This window comes from Pelobates fuscus, chromosome 13 (assembly GCF_036172605.1).
Source record: "Pelobates fuscus isolate aPelFus1 chromosome 13, aPelFus1.pri, whole genome shotgun sequence".
In the NCBI taxonomy this organism is placed as follows: domain Eukaryota; kingdom Metazoa; phylum Chordata; class Amphibia; order Anura; family Pelobatidae; genus Pelobates; species Pelobates fuscus.
This window is the reverse complement of record NC_086329.1, coordinates 38,576,721-38,603,398: the sequence shown is the minus strand read 5'-3', so window position 1 is coordinate 38,603,398 and position 26,678 is coordinate 38,576,721. Positions and strand designations below refer to the sequence as shown.

The 26,678-nt window shown below is 44.9% G+C and overlaps 1 protein-coding gene across 2 annotated transcripts in view; it reads left to right on the top strand.

The window, feature by feature from the left end:
* Positions 1 to 4,332, top strand: part of RGS6 (regulator of G protein signaling 6) — a 326,615-nt gene extending 322,283 nt beyond the window's left edge. Inside the window, exon 18 of one of the 2 annotated variants that reach the window (XM_063440378.1) lies at positions 2,860 to 4,332. In XM_063440378.1, coding sequence (XP_063296448.1) covers positions 2,860 to 2,910 — 51 coding nt within the window. In that variant the 3' untranslated portion in view covers positions 2,911 to 4,332. The remainder of the gene's footprint in view (positions 1 to 2,859) is intronic. The other variant, XM_063440379.1, reaches the window with a different exon arrangement.
* The last annotated feature ends 22,346 nt before the right edge of the window (positions 4,333 to 26,678 follow it).

Here is a 26,678-nt window from a genome sequence, read left to right as displayed (position 1 = left end):
ACGGTGAGAGGGACAGGGGGGGTGACGGTGAGAGGGACAGGGGGGGTGACGGTGAGAGGGACAGGGGGGGTGACGGTGAGAGGGACAGGGGGGGTGACGGTGAGAGGGACAGGGGGGGTGACGGTGAGAGGGACAGGGGGGGTGACGGTGAGAGGGACAGGGGGGGTGACGGTGAGAGGGACAGGGGGGGTGACGGTGAGAGGGACGGGGGGGTGACGGTGAGAGGGACAGGGGGGGTGATGGTGAGAGGGACAGGGGGGGTGATGGTGAGAGGGACAGGGGGGGTGACGGTGAGAGGGACAGGGGGGCTGGCGGTGAGAGGGACAGGGGGGGTGGCGGTGAGAGGGACAGGGGGGGTGACGGTGAGAGGGACAGGGGGGGTGATGGTAATGTGAGAGGGACAGGGGGGTGATGGTAATGTGAGAGGGAGAGGGGGGTGATGGTAATGTGAGAGGGAGAGGGGGGTGATGGTAATGTGAGAGGGAGAGGGGGGTGATGGTAATGTGAGAGGGAGAGGGGGGTGATGGTAATGTGAGAGGGAGAGGGGGGTGATGGTAATGTGAGAGGGAGAGGGGGGTGATGGTGAGGCTGAGGGTGGTGGGGGGGGTTATGCTGAGGGTGGTGGGGGTGATGCTGGGGGTGATGCTAAAGGGTGATGCTGAGGGTGGTGAGGGGTGATGCTGAGGGTGGTGAGGGGGTGATGCTGAGGGTGGTGAGGGGGGGTGATGCTGGAGGGTGTTGAGGCTGAGGGTGGTGAGGGAGATGAAGCTGAGGGTGGTGGGGGAGTGAGGCTGAGGGTGGTGGGGGAGTGAGGCTGAGGGTGGTGGGGGGTGGTGAGGCTGAGGGTGGTGGGGGGTGGTGAGGCTGAGGCTGGTGGGGGGTGGTGAGGCTGAGGCTGGTGGGGGGTGGTGAGGCTGAGGGTGGTGGGGGGTGGTGAGGCTGAGGGTGGTGGGGGTGGTGAGGCTGAGGGTGGTGGGGGGTGATGTTGAGGGTGGTGGGGGGTGATGTTGAGGGTGGTGAGGCTGAAGGTGGTGGGGGGAGGCTGAGGGTGGTGAGGGGTGATGCTGAGGGGGGGTGGGGTGAAGCTGAGGGGGGTGGGGTGAGGCTGAGGGGGGTGGGGTGAGGCTGGGGGGGTGGGGTGAAGCTGAGGGGGGTGGGGGTGAGGCTGAGAGTGGTGGGGGTTTATGGTGAGGGGGTGATGGTGGGAGGTGGTCGGGGTGATGGTGAGGCTGAGGGTGGTGGGGGTGTGGGATATGGTGAGGCTGGGGGTGATGGGGGATGGAGAGGCTGAGGGTGATGGGGGTGAGGCTGAGGGTGGTGATGTTGATTGTGAGGGTGAAGGGGCGTGAGGCTGAGTGTGGTGGGGGGTGATGGTGAGAGCCTACCTTAATAATTTCCCTGGTGGTCCAGTGGGCTCCCTGGTGGTCCGGTGGCCACTGCTCCCGGTCTGCAGCTCCGCAGAGCTGCAGACCATGTAATCTCGCGAGATTTCAGAGCGTTGCCGTGGTAACCACCCTCAGCCTCACCACCCCCCACCAGCCTCATTGGCCGGTTTTCGTGAAACACATGGTCTGCAGCTCTGCCCACTGCAGAGCTGCAGACCAGTGTCTGGGGTGGCTGGCCGGGCAGCCAGGAGGGGCCTCGCACCCGGCGGTATACCGGACAAGCTGCCGGGCCCCCTCCTGGTGTCAGGACCTGACATAGTCTGCCCACAGGCGGTTTAGGCGGCCGCGAGGCCTTAGGCAGCCACCTAAACCGCCTTGTTAGAGAGCCGCCTCTGTCTGTTGGCATTGACATACTTGCTAAAAGGAAAAGTGTAATTGTAAGTGTAATTCCTGACTTGGTAATAGATGGGGCTTCCATGTTGAACTACAAGCTCAACTTTAAAGCCATTTTTGTTGAAATAAGAAACAATTGCATAATGATGATGCAGTAATGGTTTACTTTATGAAATGCAATTGGTAACGTATAAATCAGTAGGGTTATCTTATCATCATTAACACCTTTAATGGGAAATTAGAATCCACCATTGGCTAGTTTGAGCTGCTATGGTAACCACACCTTAAATGCACCAGAGTTGTCCTTTAGTTTTTGTGTCTCATTATAAAAGGCCCAATTCTAACAACAAAATGTTCCAAAAGAATTGCTTGTGCGGGAATTATCATATGGGCACCAATGCCACTCTCCACTCTCAAAAAGAAAACTTTATTTACATCATCTCCTTGTCTGTACAGAGATCTGACCCAGCTGACAGGTCTGTCCGATATTGATCAACAAAGGTTAGTCGGTTCAGTAGATGCATGCATGACCTTCTAGATGATACCCAGTGACTTCAAGACAGGACCACGGACGATGGCAAAGGTAATGGACTGAGCTTTTATGCCATCTCTGTTCTCTACCTTTGGAAAACGAATGCACAGGAATTTTATACGCCAGAGATCTTTGAAAGATGGTCCAATTCAAGCAGCTAGCCTATTTTATTTCAATAAAAAATTTGTCTCATCCAAATGCACAAAGCCTACAGACAGCACTGACAAACTTTACTCGGTTACTCTCGTAAATTAGAAATGTTCATGGACTGCAGACAAGAAATGTATTACCCACTGCCGAATTAAACAGAGCTCAAAATATAGAACTCTGGAAGTTGTAAATGCTGCTTCTCAGTGGGCGGAGCAGTGTCTTGTTAAATACCGAAAACGCTTTAAGATTGTTTTTGTTATCTGAACAAGGCAAGGTACCAGTTGAGGTACGATCACATGATGTCAACATTCCATTTCTCATCACCAAACTGGCACTAGGATACACTGTAGATTATGGAGGTGATGATAACCCCCATCTTTGTTTTTTCTTTTCTTTCAGGGGAAATCTTTGACATCCAAGCGCCTCACTGGCCTCATGCAGTCCTCCTGACAACCCAGAACAGAAGAACAATCACTAGGCACCTGACACCCTCTGGATGACGATCGGTATTAGGCAAGAACATGGGTCTCTGTGAAAGCAAAAATAAAGAGAAGATGGGATTTGTTCATCCCCAGCAGATATTATTTTGTCCCTTGTTTACATCAACACTTTCTGCTTAAGCAGCTTCCAGGTGACCCTGAGTTGCCAAGTGCATTCTTTTGTCTTTTTAGTTTGATATTTCAGATCATGCTGTGCGGTAATGGGAGGGTCAACAAAGGAGGATGTTTTTAGACAAAATCAGCAATAAAAGGAGACAAGACAGATCCGTATAACGTTATCATCTCCAATCTCCTTGGCATCCAGCTGCAATTGATATTTTAACCAACATTAGAACCATATTTACATCACTTCAAGTTGAGAGAGGGAAAAAAAAAGATGAAACACCCGAAACTGCTACTACTTAAAACATTAATGAGCCTGTTTCTCCTGCGACCTTTGCTGCAGACATTGACTTTTTTTTTTGTGTGTGTCCCTCTCTGAGACATTTGAAAACATTTGCTCTGCATAGTCTATCCTTCCAAACGCATGATGCTGCTCCAAAGATAGCATTGCCAGTCAAGGTTAAATATAAGGTCATTGGATAAACTCATATAGCAAGTCATGTTGAGTTTTTTTGTTTTGTTTTTTTCCTCAGACCTAATTTGTTTTAAAATTTGTTTTGACACTGCATGCATTTCAAGTAAAATCTGCACTGTCGTCCACCGTAAACTTAACTTTTTCTTCCAGTTTAGCTCATCAGCATCGAATCCACACACACACACACAAGCTAAAACGCTTGTAAACATTATGTGAAAAAGCAGAAAAATCTGACTTTGAGGTAAACTGTTTTGACTTGTATCTCACAATTCAGCAAATTATCAGCTGAGGTATATACATTAGAGAAAAAGGTAATCACATTAGATATATTCTAGTAGAGATGCAAGGCATTCCCAATGTAGTTGGATATAACAGAACATGCTTAGTATACTCTTAGAGAAACTCCTCCATATGGAAATTGTCAAAATGTCACCAGTATGAAGAAAAACATTGAGCCTTTGTTGGCACGATTGCATTTGTTATTATTAAATGCTGATGGCTTTGTGGGTAACTGTAGCATTCTGGGTTTCTTTCAAAACATACATGAATTTAACAGTAGTAAAAATATTTGAAAAGAAAATAATTTAATGTACACGTTGTTGTTGGTTTTCTGTTATGCTAGAATGTGAACATTCCTCTCCTGAATGCGCCAAGTACAAAATGAAACATGTGCAGTCCTGTTTACGCCATTTAAATTTTAAATGGTTTCTAAGTGTCTTTGTCATCAACAATTGGAAAATTCGGTGAAGGATAAATAGTATTTATGATTAATTCAAACAGTCGCAAATTGCATTCTAAAACAAGACAAATAACACATGGGGATGATTGTAAGATAATTTGAACAACATATGAAGAGTGGTCCACTAAGAAAGTGAATTTTAAGTACACTATAATATCAGATTTATATCTGGTGCTACTTCAAACATGACAAAAATGAAGGTCTTGGCATGCAGTTTGCCAAAAACAAGCTAATCTATATTGTACTATATTTATATTCCGTATTAGATGGACATTAAAGGAAACATGTCACCATTTTTATTTCTGAAATGAAATAATAGATGTGTACACGTTAAGCTAAATACTTTTTGTCAGTGCATCGCCTGTCTTAAAGGGAATGATTAAGTTCCCTTATTAAAAATGTTTTAGTTTTCAAAATTACCTTTCTAACTGTGTAAGATCCTACCTGTTAATAACCGCAAAGAATCATATGAGACCCTTAACTTATCTCACACAGGAGGCTGCTGCCAGGGCCCATACGGTATGGTTACACCAGCACGCAATCAACAGAGGTGTGATCACTTGAGCACTCTTAGCAAGGAGATGCAAATTATTCCCCTCCTGCAAGTCCTAAGGTGAACTCTGGTACTCACAGTGAACTAAGAGTCAAATTAAGGAAAATAATTTTCCTTTAGAAATTATTTGCAGTTCCTAAAAGAAAACAGATGGGAAATGCTGCCTGGTATAGAAAGTAGAACAGAAAAAGACCATATAATTATTAACTATTATCAGTAAAATACATAGTCAGTGAAATATAGTTTACGGAAGCATTGCTGATCTGTTTTGTGATCACTTAAATTCCCATATATCAATGAAATGATAGGAGTAGAAAAAAAGGCTTCACTAAAGTATTTACAAACTAACCCCTCCTATATTAATATATATATATGTATAAGTGGGTCAGCAAAAGGGAGAAAGTAGGCAAATATCCTAAATCTATGTACATTTTCTGTACATTATATACTAGTAGCAGTTAAAGTAACCAACACTTAGGTTCCAAGATAGACAGTGAAAAAAGATACAAAATAATGTCTCTTCTGGATACCCTTAAGCGGTTTGGAAACAGCAGACTGTAAATGTACAAAAAGGCTTGTGCGTATAAAATGAAAAAAAAACAACATGTAGAGTAAATAGGATCAGCCTCCATGAGGATCAATAGAAAAGTATAGCATAAGGTAGAGATATGCAAAGATCCCTCTCTTCCTTTAAAACTGACTAGACAAAGAAAATGAAATTATAAACAAATACATTTCAAAATGCATCTGAATATGAAACCGGTGGATCTGAATCAGATACAGCTTCCTCATCTACCACCTCTATCCCTGATTGCAACCCAAAAGGGATCCTTAAATAAAATGTAATTTTTTAGCCAGACAATTTCTGGAGGACTTTATCCCTTCCAGAACCAGAAACCGATCCAGAGGGAATTACAACAGATGGAAATGGTTTTAAACATTTGTGACAACCGTGTGGTCAATCTACCTACATATACCATATCCTTCACTGAACTACAGATTTTGAATAGCGGTCTGTTCTTTATCCCAATCCCAGAATTTAATAAATTCATATGGACAAAGGACATACACCTATTTGCGAGGAAACTCGCTTTGCACAAATTTCATGTACCGTATATACTCGAGTATAAGCCGACCCGAATATAAGCCGAGGCCCCTAATTTTACCCAAAAAAACTGGAAAAACTTATTGACTCAAGTATAAGACTAGGGTGGGAAATGCAGCAGCTACTGGTAAATTTCTAAATAAAATTAGATCCTAAAAAATATATATTAATTGAATATGTATTTACAGTGTGTGTATATAATGAATGCAGTGTGTGTGTATGAGTGCAGTGTGTGTATGAGTGAGTGCAGTGTGTGTATGAGTGTGTGTATGAGTGCGTGCAGTGTGTGTGTGTGTGTGTGATGCAGAGTGTGTTGCAGAGCCTTGGTGGGGGGTGGGCATTTTTAATATTTTTTTATTATTATTATTTTACATTTTTTTGTTATATTATTATTTATTTATTTGTATTATTATTTTTATTATTATTTATTTTATTTTTTGTCGTCCCCCCCCCTCCCTGCTTGATACATGGCAGGGAGGGGGGCTCTCCTTCCCTGGTGGTCCAGTGGCATTGGCAGTTCAGTGGGGGGTGGGAGGGGGGCTGGCAGAGAGCACTTACCTCTCCTGCAGCTCCTGTCAGCTCCCTTCTCCTCCGCGCCGGTCCGTGCAGCTTTTCTGTCAGCTCACACTGTAAGTCTCGCGAGAGCCGCACTATGACCCCACGGCTCTCGCGAGACTTACACTGGGAGCTGACGGAGGTGCTGAAAGGACCGGCGCGGAGGAGGAGAGAGCTGACAGGAGCTGCAGGAGAGGTAAGTAACCGCTGCCAGCCCCCTGTCTGTATTATGGCAATGTAAATTGCCATAATACAGACAGTGACTCCAGTATAAGCCGAGTTGGGGTTTTTCAGCACAAAAAATGTGCTGGAAAACTCGGCTTATACTCGAGTATATACGGTAACTAAAAAAGAAAATAAAGGCAAGAGATCTGGGTTTAGACACCAGAGATTACAATCTACTGGAAACATTGGTGGAACACATGAGTAGCAATGAAACAAAAGGGCAACCGTTCACCTCTTTGAAGAAAGAAAGTGTATTTGCTCCACACTTCGCTGACTTCAAATATATCAACATATTCGTAGAATTAACATGCAAAGAAATTGAGAAAATCACAGATTATGACTTGAATCTAAGATCAAACCACAACCTGACACCAGATGAAATAATATCTTTAAAAAGATTGAGCCATAACGAGTTCCTAATAATCAAACCATCAGACAAGGGAGGTAACATAGTAGTGGTGGATCGAGAAAAATACATTGACATGGTAGACAATCTAGTCAAGGATAGAGAAACCAATTAGGCAATATCTTATGTAGAAAGTGTTTCTCTGAGGAAGATTTCAAAAGGAAAGCCCAATCACTCAAAAAATCCTTTAAGGAAAAAGGTTATCCATATCCAGGTACTTAAAAGCAGCGTACAAGCGCTCCGTCCTCATGAATCGGCAAAACTTACTTATTGAAGAGAATATGAGGGAGGTGAAAAATTACATGGTACGGATTATTGGTACTTTTGACACTGGCTGGGACACAGTGGACAATATTATGGAAAGACTTTGGCCCCTTTTTCATCAAGACCTTCATTTGCGTCAGATCATAACTCCATTATGTGTTCCTAACCACCAGACATGGCGAAAACCTTAAAGACATCCTTGTACCTAGCCATCTGCATGCCAGAAATAAATCCTCAAATTGGCTAAAATCTCTGGTGACTGGTACCCATAAGTGTGGACGTTGGAAAGCATGTATATATTGCAAATATATTGCAAATAATTCAAAACAATTTAGCAACTCTACTCTAAGCAAAACCTTTTCAAATTCCTTATTCTTCAACGAGTGGCATTGTCTATCTCCTCACTTGTAGTCGTGGCAGTAAATATCTTGGTAAGACCTTCTGGCCTTTTAAGATGTGAATTTTGGAACATATGAATTCAGTAAATCCATCCTTACATACAGAAACACAGATTTCAAGACCTTAAGGTACATCATGGGAGATCCTCGGAAGGAATGTTTCCTTGGCATTGAGCAAATACATATGGGCCCCAGGAAAGCGGATCTAGAGATCTAGAAAAGATTATACGCCAAAGGGAGACGTACTGGATTTAAAAACTTAAAACTCTATCACCGAATGGTCTAAATGAAGGTTTCCCATGAAATGAATATACCCCATTTATTCAGTGATAATTTCTCCTTTTCTCTACCATACGTGTTCCCTTGTCTAAGAACTATAATGACTTTGTAAATATGTAAACAAATGATTGTTTATGCGTCTATACATTCTGTAAACTCTGTTATGCTTGCTTAGCTGCAATACACTAATGTAAAAACATTAACCTTTATATATTCTTCAATTAACGGTACAGATTAATTTGGTCTATTCTTTAATTTTTTTACTTAGCATATCATGAGTTTGTGATAATAGGATCTGTCTCCATATATTGGACATCGTATACCCTTTCATTCATAGCTCTATGATCTTTCACTTTAAATTTTGTCATTTTTCTCAATGAAGAATTTTCATTGTTTAGTTTAACGGCCACGACAGGCAGGTCACCAATAATATACGGGAGCTAGTTGAGAGCTACGGTGGGTTTGGTTACTCTTGAAAATGACACATTTGTTCTAGAAGGTTTAACGTAATTGTTTTGTGGATCCAATCCTATATATCCTTTCAGTCTGCAACTTTCCTCTGACGAAGGTGCACACTAAGTTGCACCGAAATGCGCGTGGGGCGTGCTGTCTTTTTTGCACATTTATTATATTACTGTGCACTATTTGCACCACTTTGCAATTTTAAATGTATTTGTTCATACTTTAATTTTCTTTGTCTAGTCAGTTTTAAAGGAAGAGAGGGATCTTTGCATATCTCTACCTTATGCTATACTTTTGATCCTCATGGAAGCTGAGCCTATTTACTCTACATGTTGGGTTTTTTCATTTTATATGCACAAGCCTTTTTGTATATTTACAGTCTGCTGTTTCCAAACCACTTAAGAGTATCCAGATGAGACATTATTTTGCATCTTTTTTCACTGTCTATCTTGGAACCTACGTGTTGGTTACTGTAACTGCTACTGGTATATATAATGTATATTTAGGATACTTGCCTGCTATCTCCCTATTGCTTACTCACTTACTGGCCAATGGGCATACCGGGCAAATGACCAGTGGGCCGCGATGGCCATGGGCTGAGGCCGACAAGGTAGATCAAAAGATCTCCCCTGCCGGCCTATACAGAGCTCGCACTATCGGGCCCTGCTGTGTGCCTTCATGGGCCGGTGGGGAGATCAAAGATCTCCCTCACCCGCCCACAGGCACTGACAGGACATCCGGTGCGGGAGAAAGGGAGAGCACGGAGGACCCAGGAGCTTTTCGCTCACAGCTCCGCCGGGTTCCTCTCGTAAGAGTGAACTCCAGCAGCTGTGAGCTCTACAGCCACCATAGAGTTCCCACCGGACCACCAGGGCTTGCAGCAAAGTACCCCCTTTGGGATATAAAGGAGGGGGATAGAAGCTATAATTTCATTTTTTTTTTTTTAATTAAATACATATATATATATATATAAATATATTTATATTACTTTAATCTCCCCCCACTGCACCCCCACACACATACTCTAACTGCACCTCCCCCCTCACACACACACACACACACACACACACACACACACACACAGTCTAACTGCAACCCCTCACAAACACACACACACACACTCACTCTAATTGCCCCACACACACACACACACACACACACACACACCCTCTAACTGCACCCCTCACAAACACACACTGCGACACAAACACACACATTGCACCCCAAGCACACACACTCTGACTGCACCCCTCACACGCACACAGGGCTGGTGCAAGCATTTTTACTAACCTAGGCAAAAAATATTTTGCCGCCCCCACTCATGCAGAGTAACACACATGCAGACTCAAGTATTAACACACTAACAGACTAACACACACTGATCCATGCAAACTAATGCAAACACACTGACCCATATATACACTCTGACCCATGCATAGTCACACATACAGACATACACTGACCCATACAGACACACTGACCTATAAAGACGCACACTGATCCATGCATACACACATATACAGACACACACTGACCGATGCAGACACACACATACAGACACATACTAACGCATGCAGACACACACATACAGACACTCTCTTAACCATACAGACACACACTGACCCATACAGACACTCTCATACCCATAGAGACACACACTGACCGATACAGACACACGACGCATACAGACACACACTGACCCATACAGTGATCATAAAGGCAGGGCCGGTGCCCTCTCTTAAGCAGCGACCTAGGCAGCCACCTAGTTGGCCTATAGGAAGCGCTGTCCCTGCACGCACACACTCTTTTGTTTGTCCTCCATGCGGTCGCGGCTGTTGCTTATGCGCCAGCCGCCGGATGTGAGTGGCATATGACATCATATCTGGTGGCTGCTCGGCGGCAGCTCGACACTGCACAGCATAGTGGCATCCCTTCCTTCCGGCTGCACGCAGTGGAAGATATGCTTGTGCAGAAGTCAGAAGACCATCACTGGGCTAGTGGACTGTACTGAGCTGAGCTGCTGTGCATCTTGCCCTGCCCTGCATCACACGTGTTCAGCCATGTTAGGGGAATCCTACAGCAGGGATGTGTATATCAGCTGAGGGATTGACCATGTGTAATATGTGACTTGTGATCAATATATCCTGGCTGATTATTAGACGAATTGTATTTATTAAAAAATAGTTTCCCTACAGTAGACTCTGAGAAAGAGCTGTCAAACTTTATTCGTTATTCTCTAAAACTTTATTATCCCCTATCCTTTAGGGGTAAGTGTCAATAATTCTCAGCGCTACACACTTTTCACTATTATCATCTGTTTGTTTAATAGTGGCTGTTTTTTTTTTTTTTTTACTAGATTATAGTAAGATTGGGGAGTCTCTACCTATGTGTGGAAGCTGCTTCATTTAAAATCATTTTATCTTTTTTAAGCGCCTTATAGCACAGAACACTTTTTCCATTTTTCACATAGATCAAATATATTGTTTGTGCTGTAAGCCAGGGTGTTACCATATATCCCTCACTGGATTCACACTAAATGGCAGCTAGACATACATCTTCCAATCTGCCTCTTTATTAATTACAGGAGCTTCTTCTAGTGCAATGTTCGTATAGGTGGATTTGTCACAAATATTGACTTACAGCTTTGGACATTTTAAAGAAAGTTGTCAGACTTAAAGGGACACTCACCTCGCTATCGAGAGACCAACCGCAGCTCCCACCTGTTTCTATAATGTTACTTAGCAAAATAAGGTTTCCATGTTCGGCCATATTATTCAGCGTATTAATATATAAAACCAATTTAATACATAAAGTAGTTGCTGTTTATCAGTAAAGGAATCTTCAGGAGGGATGTATGTGGTTATTCACTAAACTGTGAATCTTCAGGAATTGACTCTAGAGAAAAATATCAAATGGCATAATTTCTTCAGTTTGGATGTTTAAATCTGAAATTCACTAATCAGTTCCAGAACAGATTAATTATTATTGGTTATTATTTATATAGCGCCAGTTTATTCCGCAGCGCTTTACAATAAGACGGGAATTTACCAAATGAGACAATAACAAAATGTAACAGGCACAAAAGGTAGTTGAGGACCCTGCCCAAACGAGCTTACAGTCTAGAGGAAGTGGGGTATAAAAACACAATAGGAAGGGTACTGAGATAGACATGGTGGGAAAGTAGCAGAACTGGAAGTGAGAGTGGAGTGTGGCCCTATAAGAGAGAGCAAGAGGAAGGTTTGAGAGTTAGAAGTTAATCTTTTGCAGGCCGTAAGCAATCCTGAAAACATGGGTTTTGAGGGACTTCTTAAAGGATTAAGGACTAGGGGAGAGTCTGACAGTGGTAGGCAGGCTGTTCCAAAGGAAAAGAGCCGCCGTGAGAAGTCTTGCAGGTGTGAATTTTAAGCAAGGGTGCGAGTAGCAGACAGGAGAAGGTCACCAGTAGAGCAGAGAGACCTAGAGGGCGCATACTTTTGAATCGGTGAAGAAATGTAAGAGGGGCTAGAGTTGGTTAAGGCTTTATAAGTAAGGGTATAATGAATGAGTAATAAATTCAGGACTGGAGGGCAGACAATGGTTCGAAAGGGGTCAGATCTGCCTATAAAGGGGCATGTCAGTCTGGTGAGGATGCATGCCAGGCTGACCGACTCTGTCCAGGCCTGTTTATGGTTGCGCATGTGCGGAGTGCTTTCAAGGTCTTCGGTCTATAGTCTCTGTTCCATGAGAGGGTCTTATGATGGTCTTGCTGGGAACACCAGGGAAGAAACCCGAGATGGAGGAACAGGAAAGTGTGACTGTTGGTAGGTATCCAAGTAGAGCGTTGACTTGTGATATTTTACTAAATGGAACCACACTGCATTAGTATTGATTTAAATGTTCCACACCTCATGATAAATTATGGTACTTGGAAAGGGAATGTTAGTGAATGAACAAAGCAATTGTATATTTTAGTCTAAATGCCGCGCTAAACATATAACTGGATTGGAGAATGTTTTCTAAAATTGGCTTTTTTTTCTCTCCCAATTTAAATAATAAAATGTGCATTTCTGTTGCCAATTCTCCACAATTACTTACTGAGTAAATAAACCTTAGTGGACCAAACATTGATCCAATACTGGAAGAAATAAGATACGTCTCTTTTTATCTTCTGATATATCATTCTGTTATAGTATTACCTGTAACTCGTTTTGTGTGAATTAACTGGTAGTCATGGTCTGTCTTTGCTTGTACCTGCTAGTTCCCTTTGTATCTATTTGTGTGTGTGTTTTTCAATCCTTGAATTAGGGAAATTTATTTTAATTACCTTTTAGTTTCCATTTTCACCTTCTGTTTCAATATTTCTTTAATCTTTCTGATGTTTCTGGTTTCACATACAAATCATAAAATAAGAATTTTCTATTTAACAACCAGTCTTCAATGTTAATTAGCAATGTAATATTGGAATCAATTTATATACCCAAAATATGTTGTGTGATATCTACCTGCTCCTTTAAAAGACAATTATATTCTTATATATGAAATGTCTGTTTTAGTTAATATTTCAGTTAAAATTGTCATTCCTATCCTGAAGCTAAGGTGGATGTACTAAAGCCAAGACTTCCCTCCAGAACTCAACACACACAGTATAGTGTTCTTCAAGTCTCCACTGAACGTTGGCCCCAAGGTATGTACAGCTACTTTGATGGAAACTGCAATGACTAGTAGACCTGTGGACAAATTCCGTAATCAAATGCCTGTTAATTGCTCAATGAATGAATAGATTTGTTCGTGGTATGTTTGACCATCAATTTAACAGGCATTTGATTCCTACAACATAGCTGAAGGGCATTTGCTTATAGGTCGGATGACCAGAGATTTAACAAACTTTGTAGGTTGAGTAATATGGTGAATCAGAAAGATATGATCACGGGGGCGGGGCCAAGCCAGCAAGCGGAGCAGACGCATGTAAGCTGAGCTCCTGCTGGATTCACCGACTAGCACCGATAACTCGCCAAATATGAGACATACACTTACCGGGATACCCTACCTGCATAAAGGAGGTCCCGGTGATACGCCTGACCATTTCCACGAGCGATTTGGTGACCGGGAACCCAAGATGGCTAACTGGGGCCTACACACGACTGAGGCAGGGAGAGACGGCCGCTCAGAAAGACCCGACCTCATGGCCAAGCTAGATGACATAATAACCACTTTCTGGGAGAAGATGTTGGCTAAAGAGAGAACTGTGGTGGCTCACAGACGGGCCACACGCTCATCCAAGGTAATAACGACACACTCCCTAAGCAGGCGCACACTCCCTCCCCCAGATAAAGCAAGCAATGGCCGCCAAAACGGACGGAGCTCCCGGCGGGCCCGTAAACCTAACCGACTGACCCTGACACAGACAGGGCACCGCCGAGGCAACCACCCTGAACACCCCAGCTCACAATCCCGTCAAGCAAAGGGAACCCTCCGGGCTCAACACTCACCCCAGCGGCGGAAACCCACACGGCACCCTGCAAGCCTCCCCTACTTACCACACAGAGACACCACTTCTCGCCTAGACACGCTGGACTCGCTTAGCAGGGGCACAGGGACTGCACCCACAATGGGCTCCCACCTCCTGGCCAGAACGGCACACACACGGCTCCGACGGCTCCACAGAGCAGGCGTCGGCTGATAGACCACCCAGGGGAACAAGACCAACGCTGTACCACGAACTCCAACTCCGTTGCTTTTTACCGACCTGCCGCCAACTGCATCCCACCTCACAGGGACGATGGTCGCTATCACCTACACGGCCACTGTGCACAACCCTGGACTGCCAAGGATTCCTTTTCATGCAGATAAGCCAGGGATTCTTATGTTGAAATTACGTTATATGTTTTCACTCGTTTAACCCCTGGTCCCTGTATTGCAACATTACATTACTTTCCCAGCTACGATAAATAACAGAAATTAAGACGCTAAATGTACGCCTCCACTATCTTTAACTTGTATAGCAAATCTGTCCCCGTGCTAATGCATAGTAAACGAGGTTTCTACCAGTATCTGTAATGTACCTGCCTTTACAGTATGTGCCTAGTTTGCTAACGTACACACAAGTGTACCTCTTATGTGGAAATAAGCTACCCAGTTCTAGCATGTTACTTATACTCATGTAAAGCGATAATCTACTTATATGATTATTAAGCCTGATAACTAAAAAATGTGCCAGTATATCTGTAATGCCTTTACAGCATATGCCTAGTTTGCAAATATACACACTACAATTGTACCTCCTAGGTGGAAATAAGCTATCCAGTTCTAACATGTTACCTATACTCATGTAAAGTGATAACCTACTTATATGTTTATTAAACCTGATAACTAAAAAATGTGCAAGTTAAGAATACACCCCGCATGCTCGCGTGGGAAAAGCCTGAGGATTGCCTTTGGGGTACCTCAAGCCTGTCTGTACTATATGCGTGCACTACAAAAATAAAGAATTAAAAAAAAAAGAAAGAAAGATATGATCACAAAGAAATGATTTACAACGATATTTCTGAGTAAAGTTTCTGGTTCACTGCGTAGCAGTGGAGGAGTAGACCTCTGTACCAGTACACTGATTAACATGGCGAAGGACTAGAGGCAGGGCCGGTGCAAGGATTTTTGCCGCCCTAGGCAAAAGAAAGATTTTTGTGTAAGGGATAGAAAGCAGTGTGTGTTTGTGTACAAGGGATGTATTGTGTGAATCTGTGTTTGTATGCATAGGGGATGCAAAGTGTGTTTCTGTGTATGTAAGGCTTGCGTTAAGTGTGTGTAAGAGATGCATTGTGTTTCTGTGTGTGTAATGGATGCATTGTGTGTTTCTCTGTGTGTAAGGGATGCATTGTGTGTGTGTGTGCGCGTAGTGTGAAAGAGCTCCCTGTCATGTCCCCTGTCCTATAGAGCTCTCCCTTCCATCCCATAGTGGTCTCTCCTCTCCTACCCACCTCCCTTAATGGTCTCCTTTTCTTCTCCCCCTCCCTGTAATCTTCTCCCCTCTCCCACCTGTAATTTTCTCTTCTTCTCCCCCCTTCCCTCCCTGTAATCTTCTCTTCTCCCCCCCCCCCCCAGTAATCTTCTCTTCTTCTCCCCCCTGTAATCTTCTCCACTCCCCCTTCCCTCCCTGTAATCTTCTCTTCTTCTCCCCCCTCCAGGGCCGGACTGGCCCACCGGGATACCGGGAATTTTCCCGGTGGGCCGCGGCACCTGGGGGCTGCTCTGAGCAAGTATGTGCCACCGGGTGGCCGGTTCGGTGGCACACAATCTGAGGGGGCCGGCCGCATTCCGCGCTGGAGCCGCCGGACCGGGTGGCAGCCTCGCCGGTCCGGCGGCACTCCTTTCACTAATGCAGACTCGCTGAAGGCTGATGGAGGAGGGAGGAGCATGTCTCTGTACCATGCTCCCTCGCGGTTCCCACAATTCCCAGCACAGGAACTGCGAGGGAGCATGGTACAGAGACATGCTCCTCCCTCCTCCATCAGCCTTCAGCGAGTCTGCATTAGTGAAAGGAGTGCCGCCGGACCGGCGAGGCTGCCACCCGGTCCGGCGGCTCCAGCGCGGAATGCGGCCGGCCCCAGCCCCACTCACTACTCGGGTAAATGGGAGGGGAGGAGAGGGGGAAAATAAAGAGACACAAGGATAGGGGGCAAATAAAACAGAGGGGCACATGGAAAGGATGGGGGAAAGAGACAGAGGGGGGATAGAGTCTGAGAGATGGTGGAGGAAGGAAATAAAGAGACACAAGGATAGGGGGCAAATAAAACAGAGGGGCACATGGAAAGGATGGGGGAAAGAGACAGAGGGGGGGATAGAGAGATGGTGGAGGGAGGAAAAAGACACAAGGATAGGGGGCAAATAAAACAGGGGCACATGGAAAGGATGGGGGAAAGAGACAGAGGGGGATAGAGAGATGGTGGAGGGAGGAAAAAGAGACACAAGGATAGGGGGCAAATAAAACAGAGGGGCACATGGAAAGGATGGGGGAAAGAGACAGAGGGGGATAGAAAGCTGGTGGAGGGAGGAAAAAGAGACACAAGGATAGGGGGCAAATAAAACAGAGGGGCACATGGAAAGGATGGGGGAAAGAGACAGAGGGGGGATAGAGAGATGGTGGAGGGAGGAAAAAGAGACGGGGAGAGAGAGACAGAGGGAGAAAGGAGAGAGACACACAAGGAGAGGGGAAGAGAGAAACAGAGGGGAAAGAGAGAGACTGGAAAGGAGAGGGGAAACCCCCCCTCCCCCCTGCCAGACGATCTCCCTCCCCCTTCCACAGGCACCTTGCGGGCAGCCGGTAGGGGAGGGAGGGAGAGAGGACCCAGGAGGTCAGCCTGCAGCTCCTCTGCGTCCTTCTCGCACGAGCACAAAGCGTTGCCGCGGTTACCACGGCAATGCTCCGGCTCTCACGAGAGTGAACTCTAGCCCTGGAGCTATGGGCTAGAGTTCACTCTCACCACGAATTCCTGGTGGTCGCAGTGTTGAGAGTGAGCTCTAGCCCCATAGACACACTGCCCCCACACACACACCATACACATTCACACACTGCCCCCACACACACCATACACATACACACTGCCTCCACACACACCATACACACTGCCCCCATGCACACATTGCCCCCCATACACACACACACACACACACATTCACAGCCCCCATACACACATTTCCCCACACACGCTACGCATTCACACACTACACCCCCCCCCACACACATACACTGAACCTTTCACACACACTGCACCCCTCACACATTGTACCACTGCTCCTATACCCTACTACAGCCCCATATCCCAGCAAACCCCAGGTAAGTTGTCAAACTGTTCTTAAACGGTTTGACTACTTACTCTGTGAGGGGGTCCCGGCACTCCTTGCACCATAACCACTACACAGAGCAGTAGTGGTTATTGTGCATGGATTTTTTCTTTAAATAATCTACAAGTGCCCCTCCCGGGATCAGGCTCTCGATCCTCCACTGGTATATGACATGTATATTAATGTGTGTATTAGTTATTTATATATAAAATTATGTCTATTATATTTACACATATATTAACCCCTTATGACTGGAGGGCGTACTATTACGTCCTTTTAAAAGCGGCTCTAAACGCCGCAGGGCGTAATAGTACGCCGCAGGGCGTAATAGTACGCCCTCCGTTTTTTTGTAACTTACCCGGTCGCCGGCGATCCCACGCTGGCGATCGCGGTTGGGGGGACTCCCAGGGAGCCCCCCGCGGCACGTCCGCCCTCCAGCAGCCCTCCTGGCCATGTGAGAGTGAGGTCCTTGCGAGGACCTCACAATCACATGGCCGGGTTAGCTGCCTGCTGCATTGCCAGCAGGGGGACCAACTGTAATGACAGTTGGTCCCCCTGCTGGCTGAAAATCAAATAAAAAAATGTTAAAACAGTGTAAAAAAATAAATAAATTATATACTTAGATCATATATATATATTAAATATATATGATCTAAGTATATATATATACACATATACATACACACACATACACCGTCTAGGTGTATTTTAATATTAATATATATATATATATATTAATATCAAATTACACGTAGACTGATACTGATTAAATATATATATAAATATTGTTATATATATATTTATAAATAATATAAAAAAAAATATGTAAATACGTAAAAAAAAAAAAAAAAAAATAATTAAAAATAAAATATAAAAAAATATATAGATGTGTTTTATTTCATTCTAACTGTATTGTGATATTAATATATATATATTTATATCAAAATACACTTATAACGAAATAATATATATATCTATATACATAAATATATACGTATATATCTCTCTATATATATACCTATATATAAATAAAAATATTAAAAAAAATTATATATATATATATATATATATATATATATATATACGTATATATACACATATGTATATATATACATATATTTATGTAATAATTTTACATAATTAGGTATCCTAATTAATTACAATTAGCGGGACCTGCCTGACAACCCATGCCGAAAGTAAAGGGAATTTAATTTGCTAGCACTATATTTAACCCTATAACTTTCCAAGACACCATAAAACCTGTACATGGGGGGTACTGTTTTACTCGGGAGACTTCGCTGAACACAAATATTAGTGTTTCAAAACAGTAAAATGTATTACAACGATGATATCGCCAGTAAAATTGACGTTTTTTGCATTTTTCACGCACAAACAGCACTTACACGGACGATATTATTGCTGCAATACTTTTTACTGTTTTGAAACACAAATATTTGTGTTCAGCGAAGTCTCCCGAGTACAACAGTACCCCTCATGTACAGGTTTTATGGTGTTTTCAAAAATTACAGCGTCAAATATAAGGCTTGTGTTTCATTTTTCTCACTTTAAAATTCGCCAGATTGCTTACGTTGCCTTTATGACCCTATGGTAGCCCAAGAATGAAAATTACCCCTATGATGGCATACTATTTGCAATAGTAGACAACCCAAGGTATTCAATATGGGGTATGTCCAGTCTTTTTTAGTAGCCACTTAGTCACAAACACTGGACAAAATTGGCGTCTTTTGCATTTTTCACACACAAACAAATACTAACGCTAACTTTGGCCAGTGTTTGTGACCAAATGGCTACTAAAAAAGACTGGACATGCCCCATTTGCAATACCTTGGGTCGTTTACTATTGCAAATGGTATGCCATTATGGATGTAAATTTATTTCCTGGGCTACTATACAGTCTCAAAGGCAGCGTAACCAATCTGGCGAATTTCAATTTCAAATGTGATGTGCTATATTTGACCCTGTAACTTCCCAAAACACCATAAAACCTGTACATAGGGGGTACTGTTTTACACGTGAGACTTTGCTGAATACAAATATGTGTATTTTATTGCAGTAAAAGCAAACTGTATTATGACATTGACAGTTAAAATGTCATGTAGAACTAAAAAAATGAAAAAAAATCTTATTTTCTCCCATTTTTTTCATATTAAATTATGTTTCATAGCTAAATATTTGATATTAAATGAAAGCCCTGTTTCCCCTGAATAAAATGATATATAATAAGGGGGGGTGCATTTAATATGAAAGAGGTGAATTACGGTTGGACAGATATATAGCGCAAATGCCAGGTTTTGTTTACATTTCGTTTCGTTCACAACTTGTACATTTGGCTGCGGTGTTAAGGGGTTAATGTACATTTATATATGCATAATACACAGAGAAATTTCATTAATATGGACCATATGTAATGAGCAGATATTGGCCCAGTCTTGTTGCTAGCTAGGTTGCTAGGTAGGTGCATACTCCAGCACAATAACATATTTAAAGTGAAGAGTGCACCCACAGGACTTCAAAGTAAACAAGATAACGTAAATTTTTTACAGTTGTGCCCAACATACATTCACCATTTCAGTTCCATTACCAAGCTTTCCTTAATATGTCATGGTAGTTGGACTGAAACATTGATTACATGCAAAGGCACGTCTTCTTAAAATAAATCGGCACTTTTGTTTATTTTGAAGCATATGAGTGCTTTTTTTTACGTTGGAGTAATAATTTTTAATTTTAAGTTCTCTTTTCTAACTCTGTATCTGCACACTATGCTGGCGGGACGCATTATGGGGCTGGTAAAAAAAAATTTCCAGGGCTGCTTTTAAGGCCCAGTCCGGCCCTGCCCCCCTCCCTCCGATCTTCTCCACTCCCCCCCTCCCTCCGATCTTCTTCACTCCCACCTCCCTCCCTGTAATCTTCTCCACTCCCCCCTCCCTCCCTGTAATCTTCTCCACTCCCCCTTCCCTCCCTGTAATCTTCTCCACTCCCCCCTCCCTCCCTGTAATCTTCTCCACTACCCCCTCCCTCCCTGTAATCTTCTCTTCTTCCCCCCCCCTCCAATCTTCTCCACTCCCTCCAATCTTCTCCACCCCCCCCCTCCCTCCCTGTAATCTTCTCTCCTCCTTCCCTGTAATCTTCTCCTCCCTCCAATATTCTCTCCCCCCTCCCTCCCTGTAATCTTCTCTCCCCCCTCCCTGTAATCTTCTCTCCCCCCTCCTTCCCTGTAATCTGCTCTCCCCCTCACTGTAATCTTCCCCCCCGCCCTCAATGTAATCTTCTCCCTCCAATCTTCTCCCCCCCTCCCTGTAATCTTCTCCCCCCTCCCTCCAATCTTCTCTCCCCCCTCCCTCCCTTTAATCTTCTCTCCCCCCCTGTAATCTTCTCTCCCCCCCCGTAATCTTCTCTCCCCCCCCTCCCTGTAATCTTCTCCCCCCCCTCCCCTTCCCTCTCTGTAATCTTCTCCTCACCTCCCCTGTAGTGTGGCCGAGCTCCTCTCCGGTCCGCGGTACAGGAGTTTCTGTTTCCTGTACCCGGCCGGACTGACAGGAAGTGCACACTCAGTGTGCACTTCCTGTCAGTCCGGCCGGGACCGCGGACCGGAGAGGAGCTTGGCCTGGGAGCTTGGGAGGGGAGGCAGTGCGGCCGGGACCGCAGACCGGAGAGGAGCTTGGCCTGGGAGCTTGGGAGGGGAGGCAGTGCGGCAGCCGCCTGAGCGCTCTCTATAGAGCGCTCAGGCGGCTGCAGTATTTAAAGGGCCGGTGATGGGGGCGCAGGTCGCCCCCTCCTATAGGAAGCGCTGGCCCTGACTAGAGGAGGAAATTACTCCCATAAATCAATGCACTGCACACTGCTTCCTTCTGCAATGCCTCTAGAAGAGTGTTCTCCAACCCAGTCTTTGTGGACCACTAAGAATCCAGGATTGATGTATTTTCCTGTTTTATTCCAATGGAGATACTGATAAAACCTGGACTGTTGGTGGTCCATGAGGACTGGGTTGGAGAACACTGCTCTAGAATGCTCAGTACTACTACTGCCTCCCAGGAAGAAGGTGAATTGAAACTTTGAAATAAGAGTATACAAGCCGTAAGTTGACCTCCATGTATCGTGGCCAGGCAGACCACATTATAGGATCATCTGTATCCTCTACCTGGTCTGACAGGCAGTGCTCACTGAGAGCAACAGACCGGGTAGAGGATACTGAAGATCCTCTATCGCAGTCCGTGTGGCTATGCTACAAAGGTGACTGGCAGGAGGTAGAGCGCAGACCTATGTGCTCCACTTCTACCGGTCACCTGGCAATTGTGCTCCCCAAGCCGGTGCACCCTAGTCCATTATGGTAGCACGGGCCCTGCCAGCCAGCCACCCACCTAGTCATAATTACCCCCCCGTCATCTATGTATAGTGTGTGTGTATAGGAGTGTAGTGATTGTATAGGGGATTTATTAAATTAATAATGATTTAAAAACAAATATTAATCCCTCCTTTCCTGTTGTTACCTAGTTGGGAGAGGGACATGCTGTTCTGAATCTGGTCTGCCTCTCCACTGGGCACAGACCATGCGTAACTGTCTCACAAGCTCCGGGACTTGCAGTGTCCTGTGGTAATCTGCGGCACCACTCTGATTATCCCGAGCTAGGATATGGTCTGCAGCCAACAGAAGTGCAGACCAGAAATGCCAGACTGCCTCCCCTACATTACAGAGGGGCAGACCAAGTATGTCACATAATACTGTGAGTGGTTTTGCTTTGGAGCTCTGGATTATACTTATTTACCTTGATCTCTTTGGAATACATTTTTTTTTAGTAATGCGCTACTTCTCCATTTATCACAGAGCTCCACAACAATAAAACTGCAAGTAATGTGGAGCTCTGTGACAAGATCATACACTACACCAGTGTTTTCCCAAACCAGTCCTCAAGGCACGTCAACCAGTCCAGGATTTAGGGATTACATAGCAGTGGCTAAGGTGTTTTTAGAAAAAAAAGAAAAAACACCTTAGACACAACTGGGTCACCCCTAAATCCTGGACTGGTAGGTGTGCCTTGGGAAACACTGCACTACAAAACAATATAACTCTAAGTACTGTGTCTATTAGTGTATCACCGAGCTCCCTAACTATAAAACACAGAGTAATGTACATTTTATATACCAGAGCTCCACTGCAATATAATGTTTGTGTTATCTTTGTATGTAATAGGTGTGATGACTGAGTGTGATATGTGTGCTATGTTTTGGCTGTGTGTGGTATTTGTGATGGGTGTATTAACTGTGTGTGATATGTGTGTATTGGTTGTATGTGATATTTGTGCTGGGTTCATTGGCTGTGTGTGATGGGTATTTAATTTAGATTGGCAGACAGTCTCACAAAATGGCACACAGTCACACAGGCAGACAGTCATACACACAGACACACGCATAGGCAGTCAAACACACACACAGGCAGACAGTCATACACACAGGAAGACAGCCGCACACACACACAGGCAAACAGTCACACACAGGCAGACAGTCATACACACAGTCACACAAACACAGGCAGACAGACATACACAGTCACACACACACAGGCAGACAGTCATACACACAGACACACACACACACAGGCAGACAGTCAAACACAAACAGGCAGACAGTCAAACACACAAACAGACACACACACACGCGCGCAGACAGTCACACGCGCAGCCACACACATACATACACAGAGGCAGACAGCCACACACATACACACAGGCAGACATCCACACATAGTTACCTCTATTCATTATGGAGGAGTGGAGGCAGTGTAGCTCCTGGAGACTGGTTGTTGGGGAAGCAGGGGCTCCTTCCTGATTTACCTGCAGTAGTTTCCTGGCACTTTTAGCTCTGCCCCGCCACCAGTTTAGCCCTGCCTCCTCTGCTTGGTAAGCTCCGCACCCAACGCGAGGTACGCTCAGTCCCGCCACAATATATTTTTTTCATTTTCATTTTTTTTTTGCGTTCATAATTGTTTTTTGCATTATATATATATTTTTTAATTCTTTATTTTTGCCGTGCATAGATATATAACAACATGTGCAAGGTACCCCAACGGCATTCCTTGCACTAATTTTCAACAATAATATCAGTGGAGTAGTCAAGATTACAAGCACGTTTTCTTTTTGGTTTTTTTGTTAAGAGCATTTAAACAAAAGAGGTTATCCACGTTGTAGTTAGGTGAACGAGTAGCTGTACATTGTGGTATTAAAACATGAGTAGTGTCTACGCTGGGGAAACATTGTGGTGTAGCATGGCTAAGTAAGAGGTCTGTGTATCAATAATCAAAAAATTTGATATGTTTAAGTGTTAGGCTTCTTTTGGTGCGCCCGTGCCTGTGTTTGATCGCTTTTGCATGCCTGTGTGTGATGGGGGGCACAGGTGACCACCCTGCTCGCTAAGGGGTTGTTACTGCTTCATATACATGTATGACCTTTTGTTTTAGCAAGGTACGGAGGTTGGTGTGTGGCATATGCAAAGCTCACTCCGGGTCCAGTTGCCGTTTAGTGGCAAGCTGTAAATCAGGTATGCACGGGCAGGGTGTCTTTGGGCCTCCGTGTGAGGGAGAGTATAGCCACCATGCTATAGAATTTTACACCTGACTCTGGTAGTGTGTGTGTGCAAAGCTAGTCTTGCTAGATTCAACCTGATTGTACAGATGTAAGTATGTAATTGTGACTGTCTGTACAGCAGGTGCACCTGCACCGTGGACGCAACGCCAAGGGGGCCCATTGGGTGGCCCATTCAGTATGGCCCACCCGATGGCAATGTATCCTCAGGGTTCCGGTCAGCTCTGCGGCCCTTTAATGGCATGAGCGTGCCCCTGTGATGGTGTCAGTGCTGTGAGGAAGTGACAGCTGGTATATGTAATAAATTAGAAAAACGAATCCATACCTTTAGTATATGACAGGATCTTTCAGCCATGGGTCGGACGGTGTTTGTGTGTGACAGTCAGTGAGTCAGTGAGTCAGTGAGTCAGTGAGTCAGTGAGTCAGTGAGTCAGTGAGTCAGTGAGTCAGTGAGTCAGTGAGTCAGTGAGTCAGTGAGTCAGTGAGTCAGTGAGTCAGTGAGTCAGTGAGTCAGTGAGTCAGTGAGTCAGTGAGTCAGTGAGTCAGTGAGTCAGTGAGTCAGTGAGTCTAGTTAGTCAGTGAGTCTAGTTAGTCAGTGAGTCTAGTTAGTCAGTGAGTCTAGTTAGTCAGTGAGTCTAGTTAGTCAGTGAGTCTAGTTAGTCAGTGAGTCTAGTTAGTCAGTGAGTCTAGTCAGTCAGTGAGTCTAGTCAGTCAGTTAGTCAGTCAGTGAGTCAGTGAGTCAGTTAGTCAGTCATATAGTTAGGGACGTCACTGTGCTGTGCAGAGAAGACCAGAGACTATAAAGAGGTTTTTTAAACACTGTCTGACCCAATGTGTTTGCATATGGCTGAGGATCCTGTCATATACTGACGGTAGGGATGAGTTTCTCATTTTTTTTTATTCCGTATACTTCATTTAACAAAGAATTTGCTTTTTAGACTGTATGAAAGGATCATTATGTTAAAATGTAGTGTTACTTTAAACTACAGAACCTAAAACCACGACCATATTTTGGCTTTTTATTATTATGAACTAAATCATTATATACAATGTGACCAATCAGACGGCAATACAGAGTGACTGTGAGAGGTAACACGCCGTATCAGCGATGTAATGAACGTCTGTGCAAATCTAAATCTAGTGAGAGGCACCTCTCTCATAGGTTTCAGATAACCACGCTTATTGTTACATGACGTGGATGATGTTAAACATTAAAGCAGCTCTGCCATGTTGTCTGCCGCTGGCCTTCTATAGTTTCACTGATGGAGTGTGGGTAAATTAGATCGGCAACTGAAATGGAACCTTGCTTTAAGCTCTGCCCTTTGTCAAGTCTTGTCAATCTGACGTCTATAAATCTATACGTGGCAGTGCAGGGCAGGGGGTGCAGGGGGAGGTGGCAGTTTATGCAGGGCAGGGGGTGCAGGGGGAGGTGGCAGTCTATGCAGAGCTGGGTGAGCAGGGGGTGGTGGTTGTCTGCAGGGGTGATGTAGCAGTCTATGCAGGGCTGGGTGTACAGGGGGAGGGGGCTGTCTGCAGGGGTGATGTAGCAGTCTATGCAGGGCTGGGTGTACAGGGGGAGGTGGCGGTCTGCAGGGGTGATGTAGCAGTCTATGCAGGGCTGGGTGTACAGGGGAGGTGGCTGTCTGCAGGGGTGATGTAGCAGTCTATGCAGGGCTGGGTGTACAGGGGGAGGTGGCTGTCTGCAGGGGTGATGTAGCAGTCTATGCAGGGCTGGGTGTACAGGGGGAGGTGGCTGTCTGCAGGGGTGATGTAGCAGTCTATGCAGGGCTGGGTGTACAGGGGAGGTGGCTGTCTGCAGGGGTGATGTAGCAGTCTATGCAGGGCTGGGTGTACAGGGGGAGGTGGCGGTCTGCAGGGGTGATGTAGCAGTCTATGCAGGGCTGGGTGTACAGGGGGAGGTGGCTGTCTGCAGGGGTGATGTAGCAGTCTGTGCAGGGCTGGGTGTACAGGAGGATGTGGCTGTCTGCAGGGGTGATGTAGCAGTCTATGCAGGGCTGGGTGTACAGGAGGATGTGGCTGTCTGCAGGGGTGATGTAGCAGTCTATGCAGGGCTGGGTGTACAGGGGGAGGTGGCTGTCTGCAGGGGTGATGTAGCAGTCTATGCAGGGCTGGGTGTACAGGGGGAGGTGGCTGTCTGCAGGGGTGATGTAGCAGTCTATGCAGGGCTGGGTGTACAGGGGGAGGTGGCGGTCTGTGCAGGGGTAGCTGGCAGTCTGCAGGGGGAGGTGAAAGTCTATGCATGGTTGGGTGACCAGGAGCCATTGTGGTCTGTCCCAATATCAGGTATAGATCACTTTAAGAGTGTCATTAATCTTTCCCCCTGTCACCACTGCCCCATGGCCAGCTCAATGCACACACACACACACACACACACACATTATATATATATATATATATATATATATATATATATATATATATATATACACACATTGAGAGAGAGAGAGAGAGATTGGGGCTAAAGTTGGGTGTATGAAGGGAATAGTGGTGGGATAGAGACTGTAGTGGGAGGATAGGGACAATTGTTGGGAGTTTAGTGCTATATTGGGGGATAGGGGCCGTAGTGGGAGCATAGGGGTTATAATGAGACTGATAGTGGCTATAGTAAGGGAACACACAACACTTGACCAGCATACACAGACACACTCTTCCCCCCCATACAGCTATCAGCCTCCAACACTAAGGCATTTCACACACAACACGCAATCTTAATCCGGCTTT